General features: G+C 52.9%; 1 protein-coding gene across 2 annotated transcripts; it reads right to left on the minus strand.

Annotated features, from left to right (window-relative positions):
• Positions 1 to 1,039: 1,039 nt before the first annotated feature.
• Positions 1,040 to 13,456, minus strand: ANP32E (acidic nuclear phosphoprotein 32 family member E). 2 transcript variants are annotated; one of them, XM_035346593.1, is made up of 7 exons: positions 13,190 to 13,456; positions 11,213 to 11,362; positions 10,717 to 10,839; positions 9,102 to 9,267; positions 7,502 to 7,662; positions 5,682 to 5,736; positions 1,040 to 3,893 (listed from the first exon to the last, which is right to left on the minus strand). In XM_035346593.1, the coding sequence occupies exons 1-7, from the start codon at positions 13,241 to 13,243 to the stop codon at positions 3,829 to 3,831; spliced, it is 774 nt and encodes a 257-aa protein (XP_035202484.1). In that variant the 5' UTR covers positions 13,244 to 13,456; the 3' UTR covers positions 1,040 to 3,828. The 2 variants fall into 2 exon arrangements, with proteins under 2 accessions (XP_035202484.1, XP_035202483.1); XM_035346592.1 differs by having other exon boundaries at positions 1,040 to 3,896.
• Between the last annotated feature and the right edge of the window lie 10,808 nt (positions 13,457 to 24,264).

Consider the following 24,264-nt stretch of genomic DNA (forward strand, 5'->3'; position numbering starts at 1 on the left):
GGTCATGGCAAGCTGCTCGCCTCCAAACTGAGCCCACACCCACCCCTCGCCTCGAGTTTTTCCCTGTTCTGAAGGCAGGCCCACACAGCACTAAGTTTCCTCTCAAGCTCCTTTGTCGTGCGTGTGCCAAAATGACGTAACTCGGGTTTAGTTTGCATAAAACCACCCATATCCCCCCAAAGTAGGCTAAACTTCCACTGTTAAAAACAATCCTAAAGCTTCGGTTTTACCCCGTTTACCCTTGCTCCAGTGGGCAAATTGCTCTGTATGGAGCAAGCGCTGATGGAAAAGCAACTGCTTACCCTTCCCACCCCCCTTTAAAAAAAGAAAAAGAAAAAAAAAGAAAACCACCCATTTCTTGGCTAATCACTCATCTGGTAGAAGAAAAGCCTGTTTAGTTACTAGCTTTCTCATGTGTGTCCAGGGGATTTTTGCCAAGAATGCTGGACTAATCCCAAAATAAAAACAATGCTATGTCTAGCTGTATAGGAGAAGCAGCTCTTCCACCCCTACCCCCCTTTTTAAAAAAAAAAAAAAAAAAATTGTTCTTGAATGAGACGTAATTTATACACACCAAGGCAGCTAGTTTGAAGGCACAGCGTTAGGCTTGCGGCTCGGGCTGCCAGACACATCAAGTCAACATTTATGAAGAGCAAAATGCAGTCTCTTGATTTTCAGTTTTGTTTCTTAAGACTCGCCAGACTTGTATAACTAAACTACACTCAAATAGTACGGATTTATAGAGTATGCAAAAGCCCTGAAAGCTCCGACACTCATTTCTGTACTAAACTCATCTGGAAACACTAAAGTGAGCCATGCAAGCATCACCATGGGTTGTACGTTGCGTCCTTCCTCGACCACGACAATGTTACCAAGACCTCCGATAGCATTAAGTATCATCTCTAACCCCACGACACACGGTTCTTGAGGCTTTTCAGTAACTAACAAGACAACAGGAGTGAACAATTACCTCTTACTCCGTTCCTGAAGACGGACAGTATTCTCCTCTTCACAGCTGTACATACTAAAAGAAGTAATCCAATACAATAGTCTCAATTTATTTGAAATAATTCAGTTTGAAAACTTTTTAATTTAAAATTTACAGCACACGTGGGGAGGAAACATGTTTTGTTACAACTAAAAGTTATCAGAAGAGTGCTGCAGGGTTGTTTTCTTTAATTTAACACTGTCATGGCTTTATTCAAAACACAGTTGCACAAAATCTGTTACTCCAAAGTTTAAGGAAAGAGTTTGATAAGGAACCAAAACACACTATATACATACTGCCATACAAAGAGCATTAAAATAGGACAAAACCTCTACAAAATATAAAACCCACCCTTACATATTTGCATGAAAAGACCACCCACCAAGCAAAAAAGTTTCAAAAGTTATCTGGAGGCTCTGTATTATTTATTTTTAAAAAATGCTATGCTGTTTAATTGCATGCCAAGCTGACAAATATGAAACTATACTTAGATGGTAACGCTGAGGAAAAGACAAAATTGCTTAGGAAGTAAGTTTTGTGTGAGGCTCAGTTTCTGAGATGTAGCAGCCGACGCACTACACTGCAAGTTGGCTTTAGGAAGCTGGAAGTTTGCATATCTTCGGGAAAGTCTGCTAACCCCTTCTAAGTTCATTTTGTTTTGTCACATTAGCTCATTCAACGTTAAAATTGGACTTGTTTACTGAAACAAGACCAGTTCTGAAATAACTTTAATTCATCAAAATAGTAAGTGTTTCCATTTAAAACTAATTTTATATGCATCAGTAAGAGATAGTTAAGGAAAACCCTGATAACGAAGTCCTTTAAAAGTACACGCTTATAAATAAGTTTTCAATCATTCGCTGAGACTTAAAAAAATATAGCAAAAGGATGGGAAAACACTTCTCTATCTCAAAGCTGAACACAAAGCAACTGCCTTGAACACAGAGCCTCCATGACAAGATAGGATGTGCACTTACCTAAGGTTTCTATTCATTCAGTATTCATACACAAACACAGGAACTTAGATTGTGGTTGCAAATGTAGTTTTACCACTACTTCTCTAGTGTCTTTACAGATATTCATTAAAAAAAATGCAAAACTCATTTAGTCAGTTTATTTCCAAGCATATTGCCATCTGCCTGACTCATTTCATTCAGATGCCTCTAATGGCTGGCTATGCTTCACAGCTACATGAGAAACGATGATTTAAGGCTCTATTTGGGGGAAAAAAAACACACACACAAGAAATTGGGCTTCGCAGAACTTCAACCCTGCAGTATCTAAACTTGATTTAAGAGCTGGAAGTCGCATTTAAAGTCTGCTAGTGTGTGAAATACCTTATTAAATATTCACAAGTAACCGATCTATGGGTGACTGACTCTTATTTAGGTCCAGGAAATCTCCCTCTTCCCCACCCTTGGTGTCTTCCCCAGTTTAATGACAGCTATTGTCAGCCAAGACAGATATAAAAATAAGTCTCTTGAATAAAGCTGTGTGTGATATTTGGTTCAGTACCTACGTGAAACAATGTAAATTAGTTTTATATCAAGACTACTGCTTTAAATCCAAATCATGACTGAAAGAGGAATGCTGTAGGTTTGAAATTGTTTTGCAGTGGCTCAAATAGAAAACATGAATCCCTTGGGGCAGAATTATTACGACCTGTTGGTCACAACCAGGCTGCTAGAAAAGAGCTTGTCTGCATGTCTCCTGCACTTGCCACCAACTCGCAATGGAACAAGTTTCTGCAGCCATTCAATATATATATAAAAAAAACCACTAAGCTATTAATTAGTAGCATACATGGACTTGAATGTTTTGGCTACAACCAGATTAAAAAATTTAAAAGGTGACCTGCAAAGAAAGACTAACTTATGTGCACCTTTCCCCCTTCAACGATTCTAGAAAAGCGTAGGGGGGAGGACTGTTGGAAAAGTGTGCTTGAAGGAGTTACCCGTTAACGTCTGCATTAGAAATGCATATATTTTATAGCCAAGCACAACGACTGTTGCAGAATTCCTGAAGTGACAACGCAAGAGCTAAGTGAGTGAAAGTTTAACCAACACTTTCTGCAAAATGGTTTCGAGCTACGGATTATTTCCTTCTGTTAATATCTGCAGAGACCACGTATTTTGGAGAAAGGTTTAAGGATCACAACCCTCTCGGTTTGCCAAGATACATTCTTGAAGGTATCCCTGGCGAACACTGAACTTCTGAACAAGCAGGAAAAAAAAGATCTTCTGAAACCCACTTCGGCTTTGCAATGCTAACACGCAAAACAGGGGAGAAGACTTTAAAAGTTACAGGAGTCACCTTTTAAAAAGCTGAAATGAATTGTAATCTAGTTGTTGGTTTCCAATAGAATCCCTGGTGAACTCAGACTCTAGTCAATTCCTCATTAGAAACAGACCTGAACTTGCCATTCAGCATTTCTGAGTTCGGCTTTTTAAGTATAAAAACTTTAAAATCTTGAAGGAAATCCATGATATTAAATCCATGTAAGATGGGGGTTTTAACTCTGGGGAAATGATAACCAACACAGCAAGCTCGTATAAAATTAAAGAGCTCCAAACAAAACTCTAGGGGGAAAACCTGACAATGGCTTCAGTGACTATAGGGCTGAAAATTGTTTTCTACGTATAGGTTCACTACCAGGCTATTTATTGTATCTTATTTGGAATGATAAAAAGGGCAAGAATAGTAAAACCACACTTCTCCTATAAAAAGTTAACATATCTTCTGTAGGGACATCTATGGTACATGGAGACATACAGATCTGCATAATCACTATTGCGTATTCTGTAACTTAAGAGTCTGGTCCTACTTGTGTCTATAACAAATTAATCATCCTCTTCCTCGCCTTCATCTTCAGGGTCTCGTTTCCTCTTCTCCCCTCGAATACCCTCTGCTAAGGAAAAGAGGTATGGCATAGATCTCATTAGGCTCTGTTCAGACATCACAAACAACGTTAAAGCGTTTAGAAAAAGGTAATGGAAACAGATTGCTGTTTGTAGTTAATGCATTCACCGCTGCAACATCCCCGACTTGCTTATGGCTCTCAAAAAAGATCAGTTTACGTTCCTCTGAATAATTCATGCGGGCCATATTCAACTAAATACAAGCAAAGCGCGTGATGTTCCGTAAGGAATTATAAATACACTTCATATTGGTAAACGTTTGTTAACATATATTTAAGAACTAAAATGGAGATGGTATTTTTTACATTTCCCTGACTTTAAGGTTTCCAAGGCGCGTAAATTCCACCCCAAACCCATCAGCTGCTGTCGATACCAAATGGAACACGCTCTGTTCTCTCTCCAGTTGATCAACTGCTCCGAGCATCTTACATAAAAATCTTTCAGCTTATTCTTAGAAATATGCCTAATTCAGGCAGTGGACTGTGCGCTCTTGTGGCGGAATCATGAAATGCAATTTCGTCAAATCTAATAGATTTATTTTCCAGCAGTCATTTCCTGGCTAATTAGCCATCCTGAGCGCCTACTTTGTTGTCTTAATAGATCTGAACGCTGCATTTGTGAAAAGTGAGGAACTTGGCATCGCTGCTGCAGAGTTTCAGTTTTTCGAGCGCCAGATACATCTCCCCAAACTGCTCCATGAAGCCGAGCATACAAATCAGGTGGGGACTGGTCTAGCGAGAAATTTTTAAAAATTCCAGGATTCATCTGCATTTTACGCAGCCACGGAAGAGGGCTTCAGGACTACAAGGGAACACAGAACTCTGCAGCTAAGGATAGCTGGAGGATTAGAACATGGATGCTAACCATTAAAAAAGTGAAGTTCTGGAACAGTCTTCTAGGAAAAAAAAAGGAAAAGCCAGCTGATTTTAAGATGAAGCTCGATAGTTTTAGTTTTGAAAGGACTTCAGCAAGCATTGGCTGGTAGTAACAGGGCAGTCCTACCCAGCGCCAAGCTCACCACTCGTAACACAGACAAGAGTAACCCCTCCAGCCACCCACACCGCAGAATACCCTGGTATCTGCACAAGATTGAAGAGCAAACCTTCTGCAATCCAGCAACTCCTGCCCCAGTCCGCCAGAGCAGACTAGGAGCTTCACACATAAGGCTGGGCCTGGCCCTGAAAGGCTTCCAAACCTCAAACCACGTGGAAGCAAAGAGCGAGTAACGTGTTTGTCCTGTTTATTTTCCTCACAGCTCCTTTTTAAGTATTAAAAGACAAAATTAGTTATTGGATGAAAAAAAGACTCAAGTAACCCACTTTTTGCAAACAGAACATCTGAAAACTACCAAAGGAACTGCATGGGCCCACAAGAACGCCGCTTTTTCGACGTCAGCTTTCTACGTGGTATCTTCTTAAAGCAGGATGCCACACACTGGCTCTTTTTTTTTGCAAGCTTTCAACTATTTTGTGCCTGACACAGGGACTGAAAGCAGTGAAATTCAGGAGTTACAACCACTGATAAAAAGACTAGAGAGAAAAAAATATTAGGCTGGATGTATAAGCCATCAGACGGCGTACCGGACTGAGCTTGCATCCTAGGAGCTGCCTCTAAAGAGAGGTTTCACTGAGGAAACCACTTTTAGTTTGATAAAGGGAAAAGATCCCGCTACTGCTGCTGCTAGGGATTTCCCAGGGAAGCCTCTGTTGCATTAAACAGGGTATTTTAAGGTATTTTAAATGGATGTGACACTCGCAAATTATTGGAGGACTTACCTTCTTCCTCCTCATCACCTCCTTCTTCAACATAGTCGTCATCATCGTCTTCGTCCTTTAAAAAAATGGTGAAATACTTTTAAAATTGCAGTATACATAAAATTTGCTTAAATGCTGATTTATTTTTTATTTTTTTATTAATTGACCCTGGGTGGGTTGTTTTTTTAAAAAAAATTATTATTTTTAAGCTCATAGCTGGAAAAACATAAAACAATTGACCAGCAGAAGCCCCCAGAATTAAACGATGGTGCAAGATCTTTGTCCCACTGGCACAACGTCAAGCCTCGAAGACAAATTTGGGTCTCATTTTCACATGCATCTGGCTCCATCAAATTTTATACGTAGGGTAATGGAACAAGTCAAAATGTAAAAACGTTAAAGGGCCCATCTGACACTTGCCCTGAGAACACAGCAGTTACAAACCACTCTGGAGTAATTCACTGCAACTAGAATGGGACATGATTTGGTTTTCCAGAAGGACAGACTGGAACTCTTTCTAGTTCTAGTCTAGAGACAACACCTCTTTTCTTTCAGCTCTTCATACGTCCCCTTGACCACCACCTGCTTCTTTTCTAAATAAATACAAAATTCCAACTCAGCATCTGGTTTTGTTGCATCATCATCAGAGGTGCCACAGCTCTCGACTCCTCCAACACCTTCATAGCTACCCGTGGTTCTTCCTAGCCCCCTACCACACAGAGCACACAGCCTATAGGCCGTGCAAGTGATTCCCAGTATCCTTTCATCACACGTTGTTCACGAGAACATCCTAAGGTCTCAGCTTCAAAACAGACTTAGTTTTAGCTCCACGAATTGTGTGACAGCCTCCTAACGCTACAGAAGACAGCAAATCGTTAAAAGAACGAAACAAGGAACACTGAAGGAGAGTTTGCATTGAGACTTGCTGCACAAACGCAGCTGCTATGATGTAAACTGCTACCAAAAGGACGAGAAATGGGTGCGATGTCCGGTTTTTGATCTGAAGTTGGAGACTCGCAGGCAAAACCCATGCCAGATGCATTCTCCAACTGAAACCCTTGGAGCCGTCAAGAAAGAGGACTAAATCGGGGCTCCTGGGTTTTGCTTCTGTGAAACAACCATGTCGACATGACCAGCTTATTTCTACAAGAACCCATCCATAACCTCGGGTTTATTTTCTTATTAAGCGTGTTTGTTTTCTTATCCCAGCTTAATATTCCTCCATTTGCTTTCAAGCACGGTATCACTTAAAAGATCCTAGGGGATATTTTGCACAGCTTTTCAACGCGACCACTAGGAAAATTTTCAAGTGAGTACATAGAAAAAAACACGACAGCATTTATTACAGGAAAAAAAATAACGACTTTTCCTTCGTTTCATCTTACTTGAAGTCCTGCTGATGTGATCCAACCTCAACCATTCTGCGTGATTCCGTGTTGTTGCTGCATTCTCTTCTTTTACCAGACTAACATAGCTTCAGTTTCCCAAAATAAGTTAATTTATTCTACTTTATATTTCTATTTTGACGGTTTAATTGGTAGTAGCGCGTAGTTCCAAAACATTAGGGAAAACCGATGCTTTAGCTTAGGGAACAAAGAGGCTCTGGCATCCTGCAGCCCTAGGGGGCGGGATAGAAGCGAGGCACGTTTGGGAAGTCAGCCAGAAGCACCTTCGTACCTGACAGCCACCACTCACGTCCAAGTCAACGCTTCCTATTTCAGCAACGTTCTCCCTAAAATATCTCCTGCATCTACACTCAGTGCCTGCACGTTTAAATCACCACAAAGTCCGTATGCGGTTTCTCTTCATTTCTTGCCTTTGGAAGAGTCGGCTAACTTTACCTGAATCTCCTCCTTCATCAGGTAGGAAAGACCAACTTCCTCCTCCTCCTCTTCACCTTCCCCCAAATCTGAACCTCCATCATCTTCATCGTCTTCCTCTTCGTACTCTCCTGGAGGACCAGCTTCATCCTCATCTTCATCATTGTCATCCTCATCTCCTTCTGCAATGAAATACACGCTCATATATATATGCTAAAAATTAAATGTCATTATCTCCTCTTTATGTGAGTTAATATATGCCAGGCTAAGCTAGTTACAACTTTTTTTCCACAAGGTTATTTTTTTTAATGCAGGTAACGTGGGAAACAAGTACAATTTAAATAAGGTTAATCTTTTTTTCCTTGAAGAAAGGCTACCCACTTTTTTACATCACGAGCTTCAGGCAAAATTCTCGAAGCCTGAAGCAGCTGCGTATGCAAACTCCTGCAAGGGAGCTGAAATTCAGTCCGTGGAAGAGAAGCTTGTCTATGGAATCAAACCCCACAAATATCTAAAGGCAAAACCAGCACAACAGAATACCTTTATCTGGTTTTTAATCACTTACTAGTAACTACGAAGCACCTACGGTTGCAAAGAGCTGATCTCTCATTTCTTTTCCGTCTGGAGCACAATTGCATGAATTAGAAGAAGCGACGAGGTGACTGAACACTTAATTCATTTTCAAGTTAAGAGCCTATTAATCAATTTTCCACTGTTGGGTTCATTTTCATATCCCAGGTACAGGCATTTGGCTTTCACCAGGCTGTTTTAAGCGCAGACTTCCATACTTTGATGCGTGACTACCACCTGGCAGCAGCAGCTACTGGCTGATGACTTCAGGACAGGAGAAAACACTGAGAAACCCGTCGTAAACAGGTACGACCCAAATCTAGCTAGTTTTTTCTCTGGGTATCTGGATGTCTGTGTGACACTGCTCTGTAACAGCAGCCCTGTCCTATTTGCTCGCAGCATTTAGACACGTTTTGGATATTTTCTCCTTACAGCTTCGACTGTGTCGGTCATCTGCTGAGCCAAGGACGGTTACAGAGGAGCACACGTGCCCCCATCCCTGCCATCGCATCAGCGCTGACAGACCTGTACCTAAGGGTTTCACTTGGAATCTAACAACAACGGGGGAATCAGAAGGAACAGCCTCGTTAGCGATTAGGACTGAGGTCAGATCGAAAGGAACCGTAGGCTTTTTATACAGAAATCTCTACTGTGGGGTGGGACTGAAACCATCACCTTCATCTTACACTTCTTCCATGGGCAGAAACAGTGAAGCTAAGATTTTCATACCAAATGACACCTTTGTGGCTTTGTATCAGGAGTGCTAAAGCGAGTTACTACTGGCAATAATGTATTTTGAGAACGTTTCTGTCTTTGCAACAGTATCTGTGCTGGTATTTCCTTACACTCAGGGGCTTCTGTAACAACACTAAAACCTTTGAGGTGAGTTCCCCTTCCCTACCAGCCTGTTAACACCAAATGCATTCAAGAAGCATAAGAACAAGAGCACAGGACGATGCTCAAGCATTCCCAAAGTCCCGATACCCCGCGCCACATTTACATCTTTATTATATTAAACTATTTCTATCCACAGTTGATTTCATGAAGTTACCCTCATCATCCTCATCTTCGGAGTCCGGCGCCTCATTATCTTCCTGATCAAATCCGTCTAGGTACGTGATTTGCTGAAGCAGATCAAAAATGCTGTCTCTGTAATCCTCAAGGTTTGTAATCTCACAGCTGAACAGGTCAAGGCTCTTCAAGTTTTTAAGATTTTGCTGAAAATAAATGAAAAGGGTTTTTTTTTCCCCTCCTCTTCTTGATACAACCACGTTATTAGCGCTGCCGTAGCCCAGATGCAGTTAACCAGAGCCAGGTACAGGATTTATTTTCTCCCCGTCCCTTCCTATTCAGTATTTTGCTCCCCTTTTGGTACAAACTTCGGTTCACCGTATTGGCTGCAGCAGCTAGATCTGCAAAAGCGTTCTCACGAGGAGTTCAACTCCACAGCATGCCCAACGCACCCGTGGAGCACCAGAGCACCACGCACACACTGCATGGCACATATCTGGGGTTGGTTTGGTTTTGTTTTCCGTAGCCTGCTTTTGTTCCCGCAGCCATGGGCAAAAAACTTAGCTCCAGCAGCCTTTCAGTAAACAGCTCGACTAATTTAATTACAGGCACCTTGCGAGGAGCAAGCGAGAGGCACTTGGTAGGATTTATAATGCCACTACCAAATTTGCTTCCCAAGCAGGAACAATTAGACAACTGATCGTGATTCTTCTCACCTTCCAGACTTCACACACACACAGAACGAGCCACCTGCACGGCTTGGCAAGCGGCTACGACCTAAATAAAAGCGTTTCTTCCGTAAAGCGCTGGAACCACGCGACTTGCTCTCCTAACCGCTAGGTTGGAGCGCCGTGAAAGCAGACAGAGAACCTCGGAGAAGTTTTAGAAGTACGCAGTCTGTACCAAAGCCCTAATAAAAACCAGAACAGTGGCAAAATGGGCGCACAGATCGGGGAGTGACAGACGTCGGCAGCTCCCTCCCACGTTTCAGTAACCTACCGCTTGCGCTGTTCAGGTACGCCCCTAGCCAGCCGCCTCATGCACACATCCTAATCACTGCACAGTTTAATGAAAGCTTATATTTTGTCTAATAAGCAACTGCTGTATCTTCACAAACGAACACAAGAGGATTAGCAACGCGTAACTTGGCTACTCTTCTATCAAAGACAAAACAGAAGCTCAAAAATCTCTCACTCGGTACATCCCATTACTGCCAGAGAAGGAGTTTTACCGGGCTGCGTTTACAAGGACCGTCTCTAAAAAGCATGGCACGGAGTTAATCAAGTCAGGACCAGCTGGAATACTGACAAACCTAAAATACCACGGTGTCCTCTCACCTGAGACGGCAAGGGAAAAATAGAGAGAGAACACGGGGCAGGTAAGAAAGGAAACTTCATTTTGGACACCTTTCAGCTGGGCAGAACAGGAACACGAGCAGCCAAAATACGACACGTTGCGTCTCTGTACTCGATGATTTCTTACATTGTGCTACTTTTACCCCCCCCCGTTTTCTGTTTCATTTCTCCTACTTACAACGGTGCCTCACGTGCAGCCCTTGCGGCTGTTTCTACCACTCTACTGCAAACATTTATTGATTAAAAATTAGCATTTATTACTTTCAAATCCTCGGCTTGCCCCTCTCGCTTCGTACTTACAAGAGCTTCCACAGTGCCGAGATCTTTGATTTTGTTGCCGCTTAGATTTAGATATGTGAGATTCGGACACCTTTCTGCGAGGACCTCCAGGCCTCCTGAAATGATGTTGTCGCTCAGCTCCAGCTAGCGCACAGAGAAAGCGAAGCGATTAAAGGGCTGCCTTCTGACCGTCCCTTTAAGTTTACGCTGATAATTACAAATAATTACACTCCTTAGATACCCAAATCTGTGAAATCTCAAGTTTTCGGCTGGTGGAACACAAAGCGCTGGGACTCACAGCACTCCCCCAGCACCCGGGGACGCGGCCACCCTCCACCCACGAGCATTTACCGCTCTAGGAGCCATTGACCGAGCCCAATTTGGCCATAATTAGCTAGAAAAACTTTAACTGAACCCTCATAAAGCAGCCCAGGCCGTACACGAGCCCAGCGAGGCGCAGCCCAGGCCTTTTACTTCCCCGCTCATGCCGCCTCAGCAGGCGAGGGACAACACATACCTTTCGGAGCTTGCTCAACGTGGGAAGCTTGGCCAGCGACGTCAGCTGGACGTTGGCCATGCTAAGAAACTCAAGTTCTTTGAACGAGTCATTCAGGCCTTCGATTTCCCCGTTGCTGGACCGGCAGTTATCGAGCACCAACTCTGTCACCTTCAAACAGGATATCGAGTCACTCGGCAGCTGAACCAGCGCCGCTAAGCCGCGCCTCGCGCCCAAACCGCGACCCGAGAGCCCCAGCTCGGCCCCCAAAAACGAGCAGGGGAGGCGCAGCCTCGGCGTTTGAGCACCTGGGGTTCAGCTGCTGGCGTGGAAGGTGGCACAAATGCCACCACCACCACCCGGTTCCTGCCCTGGGTCGGGGCTGGAGCTGTCGCTGATTTCACACCCGAGCGGACCCCCAGCTCGCTCCTGACTTCCACGCGTTTACTCGTGCGATTTGAATCGTTCAAGCCGTTTCGTTCGGGATCCAAAACCTCCTGGCTCCGGATTATTTTGGCAGTGAGCTCCGCAGGTTAATTAAGCCCAATTAAATAACTTCCTCGTGCCGATGCCGCTAAAACTACCAGATAATCAATGCAGGTCGCATGCTTCGAGAAGAGGTAACAAGGAGCAGCTAATTAATTTAAAATCATCTCATCCTTTGTGGAGCACACCCCTCGTTAGGAAGGACATTAATAAGGCCACCGTTCCCTCCTCCCGCACGCTTTTCACTCAAGCCATCTGAAGGCTGCCTCCTCGTGCTGCGGGAGCATCCGGGGCGCAACCATTTGTCAACTTCACGTGGCGTCCCAGCACCGACGCGGCTCTCGGCCAGGACCAGCACCCCGGAGCCGTCGCAGCCTTTCCAAAACCACCACCAGGACAGAGGGGGGCCCCGATGGGGGGCCTTTAGCCATACCTGCCCCGCATAAACCCACCCAGGCACGTGCTGGTGAGCCCGACCAACGCTCGCAGGCACTTTTGCAGATCCCCCCCTGCCCCCCCCCCGGGTTTGGTCGGGCTCTCCCCGCAGCTCCGGACTTTACTCTTGGGGCGAGCGCGTCGCGCCGCTCCGCAGCGTCCTCGCCGCCCTCCACTCAGGGGCATCCGCGGGACCCCAGGGGCCCCAAAAAGCAGCTGGGGAAGGCGAGCAGCAGCCCAGGGCTTCGGCCCAAACGTTGAGGGTTTTAATTTTTTTTTTTTTAATTGTTATTTTTAAAGAAGCTTCCTTAGAAATGGGAAGTTGGAGGGAGGGCGCAGAGCACGGCGACGCCGCTCGGGACTTTGAGCAACTCGCTGCGGAGCCGGGAGGGGGGGGGGGGGCTCAAAGCCCCGATGGAGGCTCACAGCCGGGGCCCCCCCACCCTAAAAATAAAGTACCCCCAAAAAAATCCCCCCCAAAAAACTCCCCCTAAAAACACACCCCCAGAAAACCTTCCCCTCCAAAAACAAGCCCGGGGGTCGCAGGAGGCGGCCGGGAGCTACCAGGGAGGGCAGAAAACCCACAGAACATCGGGGGGGGGAGGATAGAATGTTTAAAAATACATTTAATAGGAAGAGTAAAAGGGGGAAGGATGTCATTTAAGATGGACTCGGTGCGGCTGTGCCCTGTTTACGACAGCCGCGCACACGCAAGTTCAGCCCGACGAGGCGAATTGGGGGAGGAACATTTAAGAAAATAAACAGCAATAATAAAGAAATAACCCCCCAGGGCACGAACTGGGGGAAAGTTGGGGAGGCGGCCGCGAGCCCCGACCCCCACCCCCCCCCCAAAACCCCCCGCCAACATCGGGGGGCGCGGGGGGGGCCCGGAGCGGGGGGCGGGGGGGGGCCCCCGCCCCCCCCCCCCCCCCCCCTCCGGGGCCGGCTCCTGCGCCACGGCTGACCCAGATTCGGCGGCGCCGAGGGGGGAGCGAGGCCGGGCCCTGGCGGCCCAGGGCCTCCGGTGAAGGCAGCGCGGCCGCCCCCAGCACGCCCCCCCCCCCGCCGCCCGCTCACCTCCTCCGGCGCCTGGTTCCTCAACTCCAGGTTGATGCGCTTCTTCATCTCCATCGCCCTCCTCCTCCTCGTCCTCCTCCTAGCGGCCCCGCGGCGGTGTGGGAGGGTGGCCTGGCGCTGCTGCGGCCGCCGCCTAAGAGGGAGCCGCGTGTGGGCAGGGGAAGGCCGCGGGCAGCCGCCGCCGCCGGCCCGCTCCGCGCGCAGTTCCGAGCCCTTCAATGGCCGCTCGCACACTGAGCCTCCATGACATGGCGCACGGCGCCCCCGCCCAGGGGCGGGGCTTCCTCGGCGCTACCGCCGCCCTCATTGGCCCCGCGCCGCCGCCGCGGGGGAGCGACGCGCGATTGGCTGGGGGAGCTGTCCGTCTGACGGCGCGGTGCTTTAAAGGAGGGAGGGGGCAGCGCGCGCGCGGGAACGGCGCGCGCCGCGGGGGTTGCGTGCACGGGGCGGTTGCAGCGTGGGGGTTGCACGCGTGTTCGCGGGGTTTTGGGGGGGGGGTTTGCACGCGTGTTCCGTGCAGGGAGCGGGCTGCTGTAGGGGGCACGCTGCAAGCCGCCCCGTGCACGTGGCCTTTTGCTCGCCCGCTTGCACGCGGTGAGCGTTGCACGTGGGGGTGGGAGGGTCGCAGGATTGTTTGCCCATGGGGGAGCGTTGCACGCGTGGGAGGTTGCAAATGGGGGGCTGCGCGGCCCGTTGCATCGGGCATGAGGGTGTTGGGGGGCGTGCAGGAGCGTTTTTGCATCGTTGAGGCACGGTTCTGCAGCTGAGGGGTTGCACAAGGGGGCTGCGGTTTGCAGGGCTGGTTGCACGCGGGGCTTGCAGGTGGGCGCTTGCACGTGCTCTGGTGCCCCAGGGAGTGCGCGCAGGGTGTTGCATGCCCGGTTGCATAAAGGGCTGCAGGCGGTTTTGCACGCTGGGCGTTGCACGGGGGGGGGCTGCAGGTGGGGTTTTTGCACGCTTGGTGAATTCCGGGGGGGGGCCCTTGCACCTAGGACCTCGCACGGGGGGGGGTTGCGCAGAGGGTTTTGCACGCCCGGTTGCACAGAGGTTTGCACGCGGGGGTTATACCCTCTGCTGGCGGCTCCAAAGGGAGGCGGGGGGGGGGGGGCTGTGCCCTTGCAGCTTTGCTGTTCTGGTAGAGCTGCTCTGGTGCCTCCTCTGCATGTGCTGTAACGGCAGGAGAGGCAAATTGCAGTTCCCCAGGAGAGCCTTTAGGTGTTAAACTTCTGCAGGAATCCCCCGGAAAGCTCAACCCACCCGTGCATCCCTTGCTTCCTTTTTATTCCGTTCCCACAAAACCAAAGCCCATGCAAGAGAGCTCAAGGAAAACCTTGCCAAATTGCTGGCCCTGGTTAAAAATTGGGTGCTGTCAGCGCTGAGCCTTCAGCCCCTGATGCCCAGCGAGCTCCTCCCCAGGGAGAGCTGCGGGGGCCTCACAGCAAAGGCTGCAAAAATGCCCCATTCAGGTTAATTGGCACAAAGGCAGCTTTGCAAATACGCTGGGGAAAGGTGGGTGCGCAAGCAGACAGCGACCTGGTGACAGCGTCGTTGTTTAATTTCAAGGCACGAACACACACAGGTGGAAATACAGTCTGCACATCTGGAAAACAACTTAGCTACTTTCAAAAATAAAAAATAAAAATCTATATTTTAAGGCCACGGAAGGTGTTGATGTCCAGCAGTGGAGCCGGAGCTGGAAGCCGGGCTGGAAGCGCTGGGGCGGCGGAGCTGCTCCAAGTATCGGTGCGTTGATTTCCCTCGGCTTCGAGGCACAAACAGCCCAAGATGCTTTGGCAGCCGAGCATCTGAGCAAAACCACGGGAGGGGAGAAAACATTTCCCAGTTCAGGCAATGCAGGCTTTTCCTCTCCGGTGGTTGAGAGCTTGGCCAGTGTGTTCCTGTTTTTATCTGAGAAGGGGTTAAAAACTTGCTCAAGAGCGCCGAATCTTGCCAATTCTTCAACGTATTTGGTCCGGAAGGTATTTTTATTTAGCGGGTCAAAAGCACGCAAACGCACCCGGTAATGGAACAAAAAAAAACCCTGGCTGGTTTTGCTGCAGAGGGCAATCCGTTGCGGTGGCACTCGGGGTGCAGAAGGCCGAGCAGCGCTTTGCCGAAAATCGACTTTTCTTTGCAGTCGCTGATACTCGAAGTGCTTTAAAAGACGCAATTCCCTCGGTGCAGAAATAAAAGCTCATCGGGGAGCTGGGGCAGGATTTAATGCCAGCCGTCTGTTAGCATCGCGGAGTTGTGCTTTTGTGCTTCTTTCACCTGTTTTGGGACCTTCCCTGGAAAAGGCAGTGGGAAATGAGTGTCCTGTGCACGAGGGAAGGACGGGGGAATTGCGCTTTGTGCCTCAGCCCCACTTTCCCCCCCTGAAAACTCTTTGGGATCGCGGCGTCGGCGTGGGTTTTGTGCATTCGTAACTAATGAATAATAAATAATAAACGGGGCTCAGCCCTCGCCACGGCGCAGAGCAGCGCTGCCTTCCCAGAAATGCCATCCCGGCTGTCAGCAGCTTTCTGCAAAGCCCTGAACCAGGCGCGTCCTCGCTGGCCCCGTGGAGGGCGGCTTCGAGTTCCTCTTGCATCTGCGTGCACATTTTGGGGTGCAAAGCTGTTTTTTTTTTTTTGGGGGGGGGGGGTGAACCCTCAGCAGGGTGCCGAGCTGCTAACCCCCTTTTTTGGGGCTGGGGGCGTGCAGAAAGCAGGGTCACGGATGCGGGGAGGTGGAGGCGAGGAGCCCCAAAGCCACCCCAGCCTCCTGGTTTGGGGTTTTGCGGCTGCGCCCGCCTGGTGCCGCAGCTCCTCCGGGAGGCCGATACAGCTGGAAAACCGAGCGGAGACCTTGAGAGCCCTTCTGGTTTCTTCCTGCGCAGAGATAATTGTGAACGGTTTTCAGAAGCGGGGGGGAAATCCTCTTTAGCCTTAAAGCTGCTTAGCGCGTGAAGGCTCGCCGGGGCCGGGAGGCAGAGCTGAGCGGGGTCTGGGGGGTGAATAACGGGGGGAGCTTCAACCTCCTGCTGCAGCCACGGGGCCGGACGGCCTCTGGCTTTTCCTACAAGGGGGAGAAACTCCCGCAGGCGTTCTGAAGGGAAAGGATTAAATGAACCCTGCACGGGCTGAACGCGCCCCGGTGCGCGCCCGCTGCCGGCGCCCTGCGCGAGCCGCGGCTCCCGTGACGGAAACCCCCGGGGTTTTCCTGCGACTTGCGGGAAGCTGCGCGGTGCCACCTTGGGAAGGAGGCGTCTGCAGACTCTGCCGAGTAACGTCGGCTTCCAGGAGGCGGCGGGGCCCTTTCCAGCCGTTTTATTTGCGCGTTTGATACGAGCCGGGAGGGAGCCGGCGCCTCCGGCTGCGCGGTGCGAGCCCTGCGGGAGCCCTGGCTGATGGCAGCTCTGCCCCAGACATCGATTCCTTCGTGTGATGGCTTGGAAGGGAGCTGAAAATCCACCTGGTTCCTGCCCCCAGACCCATCCAGCCTGGCCTTGCCCCCCCCCTCCAGGGACGGGGCACCCCCAGCCCTGCGCCAGGGCCTCGCCGCCCTCCTGGGGAAGGATTTCTTCCCAGTATTACCCAAACCTGCCCTCTTTCAGCTTAAAGCTGTTACTTCCAGCCCTGATAAGGGGTCGTGCTTACCCTTCCTGACCCCTGTGCTCGGGCTTTGCTTGCTCTCGTACCTCTGGAGAAGGCTCCTCTGCTTTCCTGCGCCCTGGCATCGCGAACCGATGCTGCTGTGTGCCGGTGCCAAAAATCATCTAGTGATATTTTTTTTTCTTAGTAAACCCGGCGTGCTCCAGGCTTCGTGCGCGCATTTCATTTTCACTTCTTTCGGCGGGTCCGTAACGCTGCAGCGCTGCCCCTGCTCCTGCCTGGGGGCTCGCAGAGGCTGCCCCAAAGCCCCCCCCCACAGACCCCCCCACCCCCCCCCCCCCACCCCCCGCCCCCGGGGCCCCCCGCCTGCCGGTGCCTCGCCGCCTTTCTGGTTCATCGTCGCCAGGTGCCGGACCCGGTGTGCTCCCCTGCCCCCTCGTCCCCCAGCCGTTATCCCAGCAGCGGCGCAGCCCGGTGACGAGGTGCTCCCTTGGCTGATGGCTGGGATCTTTTTGCGTACATCGGTCTTTTTGCAAAAACCTTTTTGGCACGGTTTATAGGGGGGTTGGTGGCAGCCGTACTGCTCGGAAGGGCTTTTTTTTGGTCCAAGCCACGGCACTGCACGTCTCGCTGGGGTTTCTGCAAGTGTCCAGCGGCGGCTGCGAGACGTCGTGTTCAGAGCAGCTTTGGAAAAAAAAAACCTCCCCGTGGTTGTGGTGGGTTCTCCAGCACCGGGATTTTAAGGTTCGGCTCCTCGAGGTGCTGGACGACCTCCTCTGGGCGCCGCTTGTAGGTCGGACCCGATGATCTCTGAGGTCCCGGGGCTTCTACCCACGGCGACGGTTCGTGGCACGGAGCTGTCCCGAAGCATTTCCTCACATGGCAGGTGGTGAAACCCTCACCCGGCCCCACGGCTGCCGAGGTCCCGTGGGGCTGGGAGAGGAGAAACGGGGCAGGGCAGGCTCGGCCCCGCCGGGGGCGTTCGTCGCAGTCAGCGCCCGTCTCGTGCGGTCGTGCACGGCGGAGACAAAGTCGATTGTTTGTCGCTTTATTGGCAGGAGTTCATATTTACAACAGAATAATAGGAAATAGGAAAGAACCTAGGCATTACAAAGCTCGTCGGTGTTTGCACAGCTTTCATGGCCCGGGATGGCATCATCCATCTGCTGAAAGCTGTGGGTGTCGAGTCACCGCCGCGCTAAAAACAGAGGCGGCTGCTTCGTTCGGAGGATGTAACTTCCAACCTGGTGACGAAATTCTTTTCTTCGTCCGAGTCACCGCGTCTGCAGGGAGGGGAAGAGGCTAGGAAGCGGTTCCCATGTCCTCCCATTGTGTTTCGGGGCGGGCTGGCGGCCGCGCGGGGATTCTGCGCGCACCTGGCGAGCCTCGGCCGAGGGGGCTTTGGGCTCGGCTGCCCGGAGGGGAGGCTTGGGTGCTTCGGGAAAAAAAACTAAAATGGCTTTTTGGCATGTCTGCAGGCAGTCCCCGTGGCGATTTGTGCTTCTCTGGTTGTCCCTGGCTGCCCAGAAGGTTTCCTTGTTTCGGGGAGGCGCTGCCGGGTGCTGCTTGGGGAGGTCGGCGGTAGCGAAACGCTCCGAGCACCCCGGTGCTGCGTGGCTCTCGTGCCTGCCGAGCCCGGGGAGTCACAGCAGGAGACCCAGGAGGCCGAGAAGGACGACGAGGGGCAGGTGGCACCGGAGGGGCGATCCCGCGGACTCCAGAATCTCCTGGAAAGCCAAGGAAGAAAAATCAGTTGGCAGCAGCCTGGTCCGATGCGCTAAGAGCAGTGGCGGGGCTCACGCTCCGCCGATCCCCTCTGCCCTCCTCCCGTCCCCGCTGCGGGGCAGAAACCAAAGTGCCCCGGAGCCTCCCTGCAAACCAGTTTGCAGAGTCAAATCTTGGGGAGAAACCCCCTGGTTTGCACATCCCTTCCCCAAAGCGAGATGGTGCTCGAGTGGGTGGTCGGAGGCACGGATAACCCTTGTTGGGGCAGCGGGACGTTAAACTTGGCCACGGGAGGAGCTGATTTTTTTTAGGAGGAGCCGATTTTTTGTAGGAATCCAAAGAGAAATGCTTCGGGCACTCACCTCGTACATGTACATGGTGGGAAGTATCGTGGCGTTGTCGGGGTAGTACTCCACGGTTGCGTACAAGTAATCACCTGCAGCGAAAGCGGCGTCCCGGTGAGTCGGTGCCACCCAGCATAGGCTGGGAGCTGGACCCCAGGGGCTGCGGGGCCGCACCAGTTTGCCCCAGTTTGCCCCAGTGGTGCTGGCACACCGCAGGGGGTGCGGGAAAGGCCAACGCTGCGTCACCCCAGCGGGCTCTTGGTGCACCTCGGCGAGCTTTTAGCTTGGCAGAGTGTGATCTGGGATGTGAGCGAGAGCCACTGGGGGCAGAGCAGCTCCAGAGAAAGGGCTTGGAGCTCTGCTTTTAATCCTCTTGTACATTTTACGCAGCTCTTGTCCCAGCAGGGCTCAGTTTAGGCCCTTCCAGAGGGAGGGCGCCCATTTCCCCCGGTTTCGTTCCCGTTTGCACCCGCGGCTGGGGATGTGGACAAAATGTTTTCATCCGAGGGGGTCTCCAGAGGCTGCTGCTCCTGGAGACGTGGCGGTGCCGGGGCCACCCTTTAGGAGCCAAAGGAGCATCAGCCCGTCCAGCACCGCCTGCAGCCCCTGGGGGCATCCGGACCCCTGCCCCCCTGCCCCTGCTCAGCCTCAGCACTGGGTTACCCTGCCCTCACCGTGTGGTTTGTGTCAAAATTATCAAACAGCCAGACTTTCTTACCAAAACGAGATGCGTAGTCATATAAAAACTGGGTTATTTCCTCTTCTTCTCCCACTTCAGCATATCCTGAAAACCAGACAAGAAAGGAGCACTTCGTACCCCACCAGCGTTAGCAGACTTTGCACGGAGCTGGCTCGCTCCCCGCGCCAGCGGGACGTGAGTTCGCAGGAACAGCTTTGCTGATTTACGGGCGCTTTGCGCAAAACTTGCTCCCTCGTGGGAGTCCCGGATTCGCAAGCTGGCCCCTAATTAAATCAGGGATTTCAGAGCAAAAGCTCTCAGGTTACAGACAGGACCGGAGCATGCCCCATGCTTGGGTTTTCCCTCTGCAGGTTTGCCGGGAGAGGGATTGGGGGCGATGGGGCCACAGGCATTGGGCTGCGTCCCCGTGTCCTGGCTGTCCCCGTGTCCTGGGGCCCATCCCCGGAGCTGTGTTTCCTCGGGTGAGCCGCTATAAATAGGTTCATGCATCACACAACTCGGTCCAGCTCGCGCTGAGCCCTGCTCATTTCCCTTTTCCACGTGCACTTTTCTCCTTTCGCGCTCGGGGACCGTTACGCCCCGACTCCCTTATTCCACGTGTGCTGGCGGATGGCACCCGCGGGTGCCCCTCTCCAACCCCCACCCCATGTCCTCGCGTGCCCCAGGCTGTGCCCAGAGCCCGGTTCCCAGCACCACGGCGTGCTTTGACCCAGCCTCGAGGTGCGCGGGGAGGCAGCGCCGGGTGGGCGCCTGGGACCTCCCTTTGGGAAGCTCAGACCCGTCGGGAGCGCTCCGTTCCTTTCTGGCTGCGCTCCCGTCAGCTCCCAGCCGCCTTCTCCCTGCGCTGGGCTTTCCGAGAAAGTTTTCCCAGCAGGTTCCTATTTGTGCTTGGGATGCGTCCGGAGCAAAGAGCTTCCATCTGGGAAACCCCGGCTGCGTTTAACCCCTTGCGCGGTGCGGGACGCGCGGCTCCATCCCTTCGCTCCCGGCAGCCCAAAGCAGTTCCCAGCCACGGGTTTGCTCTGAGCGCTGCTGCTACCCCGCTTGGCTCGCCCGGTGCCACCTGAGGACTCGGGCAGTCCTGTTTGTTCCCCAGCCCGCGTCCCTCGCCCTTAATGGGTCACAGCTGCGTGCCGCGAGCTCGTTTGAACGCAATGTGGAAAACGTTACGGATTGTCAAACCGCCTCCTGCAAGCACCCGCTCTGCTGCGGCTCCCAGCGTGTACGACTCAAGCTTTACCCCGAGCTTTACCCCGGCTCGATTTCATTGCCTCCACCACCAAGCAAACGCCCCCCAGCCCCTTCTGCCCGACCGCGGCCGGGCACCGTGCAGCATCCCGGGAACGTGCGCGCTCCGAGCTGCTCGAGCGCCCAAGTTGCAAGGCAGTAAAAGAGAAGGAACAGCGCGTTTACCCAGCAGAAAAGGAAGAGCCAAGACCGCCACGAACAAAAAATTCATCGTCCTGCGTCGCGGTGCCTTCTGCTGATGCCGCCCGGTGCTGCTGCTCGGCAATTTCTCGAGACGTCCCAGCGGCACGGCCGGGAGGCAGGAAATGACACTGCTGGGGGCCGGGCCGAGCAGCCCCCGCGCTGGGGAGAAGGCACGGCACGCTCCTCCGAAACGCGCCCACTTGGATGCGATGGGGTGGCTGGGTCGGGGCGGGGGGCGCGTGGCCGCTCCCGGTCGAAGGTTTTCCCTTGGCAAAGAGTTTTCTCCTCGGCCAGGTGCGATCGCGGAGCAGGTGGCTCTGGTGGGGCCGCAGCAGCCGAGCGGTGCGCAGAGGCTGTGCCAGCACCATGAATGCTCTCGGCAGATAAATCTGCGGCTGAGGGACAGAGGCAGAAACGCTGGCTGGGAGCCAGGGCTGCTAAAGGCAGCTCCTGACTTCCCTTAAAAGTTTAGGGGATTTTTTTGACCTGGCTCTCATTTCACCTCCAAGAGCCTCATGTTCTCGGGCGGTAAGAAGAACCGTGAATGGTCGCGGGCGGATTTTATCCTGCAGCATGCAGAAGTGCCTCGCTGCGGTGTGCCGTAGGCCCCCTTTCTCTGCTCGCCGTGCTTTGCACTCCGGTGCTGCATCCGCAGGGTGTGGCGCCCTGGTACACGCCAATATCTTCTCCTTCTTTACCCTCAAAAAACAAACCGGACAGCATTTCTTGGAGAGAAACCTCCTGGTTTCTGGGAAACGAAGCGTCGCCGCTCTGCGCTCTGGGGAAAGAAGCTGGGGCTGGCGCAGGAGGGCTCAAAGCCGGGCGTGAGAGCGGCGGCAGCAGGAGGCGCCTCAGGGGCACACGAGCTGCTGGGGCACGCAGCTTGCTGCAGGCCGCTCCAGTCCCTATTGATGTTTTTTTGGGGGGAAAAAACACGCCTCGCCACCGTGGGTTCTTTCCCCAGCAGCACAACCGGTGCGATGGGCACGGCGGCGCGGAGCTTTGGTGGCTTTGGCCAACCCCAATGCCCCTGGCACCGCTTCCCAGCCCCGTGTCCCCGCTGCCTCCGTCCTCCCCTCGCCGGACGGGATTTTCCCCGGCCTCATTTCGGGGCTGGGAGAACAGGAGCGAGGCGAGGGAGGCTGATGGCCAACGGCAGCGCCAGCCCTGCTCCGAGGGGCCGGGGCGCAGGCAGGGGCGAGCTCTGGGTGATGGGCGCGGGCACCACGGGAGCAGCAGCAGCAGGGGACGGTTTTCCCCTCCCCGTGCTCTTGCTGTCAGTTTTACACCGAGGGATTAACCAAAGCGGATCCTTTTTCGACAGAAAAAGCACCAAGCAGAGCCTGGAAACGTTTCGCAGCCACCCATCGTCGCGTGTGCTCTGCCGAAGGGGCTTTTCCCAGCGATCCGGAGAGCTTGACAAAGGGTTAAGCGCGGAGGAATGCTGAGCAACCGAGCAGGCAGGAAGCGAGTATCTCCAAAGCGTCCCCTCGACCCACAGAAATAACATCAAAACCAAAATCTCAACCCAAGCAGAAATCTGAGCTCGCTGGGAGCGATGCGGCGAATTCCAGCGGGGCTCGGGTGGGAACGGCTCGAGCAGCGTGGGAGAGGGAGAGCCGCAAAGAGTCCAAACGCCGGGGTTTTGGGGCTGGTGGGGAGGGAGGGGCGAGGCAGGTTTGGAAGGATCAGCCTGTCTTTTCGAGGGGGAGCCGATGGGGCTGGGAAGACAAATTTCGTTCCTTTGGGGCTGAAATGGGGAAATGGGAAAGGGGCTGTGGAGGTGCGGCCGCGGGGTGCGATCTGCTCGGGGACTGGCACGCGCCTTTAGGTTTGTTCCTGCTCCCTTTTAACATCTTGCAACACAGAAGTGAAACATCACCCAGGGAGCGGCCGAGAAAAGTGGCCAGAAGCAACGCCTTTCCCATCTCTGCTCCCATGCTCCTATTTCAAAATCTCGCTCCTATTTTGCGTGAGCTCTGTGTTTTTTTCTGTCTATTTCCTTGTTGAAGCCTACGTGCCAAAACCAAGCTCCCCAAGGTCGCGCGGCGAGGGACAGAGAGCGGCCCGGCACGTGGGAGCTCTGCAGCCAGCGGTGGGAGCGTGGCCTTTCACATGGGAAAGTGAGGGGCGGGAGCCAAAAAAAAAAAAATGTGGCTTTTGTGCAGGGAACCACAGAGCTCGCACCGGAGGCTCTGGCCCCTCGTGGCACCCAGGGTGCTGGCGGCACGGGGCTGCCGGGGCTGGATCGCGGTGGGGTTTGGTGCCGCAGGCAGCCCGGGAAGGTGCAAAGGGAATCACACGGGTCCTCTGCTTTAGGATGCATGGCGTCATTTCCCAGCTTTAATAGGAGGAAGCAAAACTCGAAGGGAAATTTAAAAAATGCAGCTGGTAAATAAGGGTGCGCTGCTAACAATGACTCGCGCCCGAGCAGATGACATTAGCAGGATTCCTGCGGAAGCAGCCGGGGGGACATTGTTCGGTGCTTCTGATGCTGAAGACAAGCAGATGGATGAAACCGCCCCGCGATGGGAGTGGGAGGGAAGCCCCGAGCCTGCTCCCCACGGCACCCGCACCCACGGGTGCTGGGACGGGGACCCCGCGGTGCCGCGCAGCGGGCGGAGAGGTAGGTGGGGCGGGCGCTTCCCGCAGGAGCCCCCTGCGGCACGAGGGGATTTCTGCCAAGCGAAGGAGCCGTTCCTCCTGCACGGCGTTCTGCTCTAAATAAAGCTTTCCTGCCCTTCCCAGCTGGTTTGTAAACAGCGCTTGCTTGGGCCGCTCTCGGCAGAGCAGGGCGGGTTGCAGCGCCGGGAGGGAGGCGCAGAGATGGAGAAAAGGCCGCTGTGAACGGTGGTTGCCAAAAAGCACGCACGGAGCATCCACTGTTTGCCGCACCCCGGGCACCGTCCTCCCAGGGGGCTCTCAGCCGGATTTGCGCGGATGCTCCGGCGAACACGAAGGGGGTCTCCAGCCCCACGCCGCCCCCCCCCCCGCTGCTCCTCGGCCAGGACAGGCGCCGAGACCACCCCTGGCCTTTGTCCCGCACCGCCGGGGCTGGGTGGGGAGCCCCAGGAAGACGGCTCCAAGCTGTGTGGTTGGCAGGCGGCTGTCCCTTCCTAATTAAACACAGAGCAGCGAGCTGGCTCCCAGGCTGGAATGCGGCTGGCTTCCCTTCCCCTCCCCGTGGAGATGCTCCTCCAGCCGCGTGCGTCCGGATGACGCCGAGGGGCCAGCGCTGCCCGCGGGGGGCACCACGAGTTTTGGCCCCGTCGCTTGGTGGTT

Source organism: Oxyura jamaicensis, chromosome 25, assembly GCF_011077185.1.
Source record: "Oxyura jamaicensis isolate SHBP4307 breed ruddy duck chromosome 25, BPBGC_Ojam_1.0, whole genome shotgun sequence".
In the NCBI taxonomy this organism is placed as follows: Eukaryota; Metazoa; Chordata; class Aves; order Anseriformes; family Anatidae; genus Oxyura; species Oxyura jamaicensis.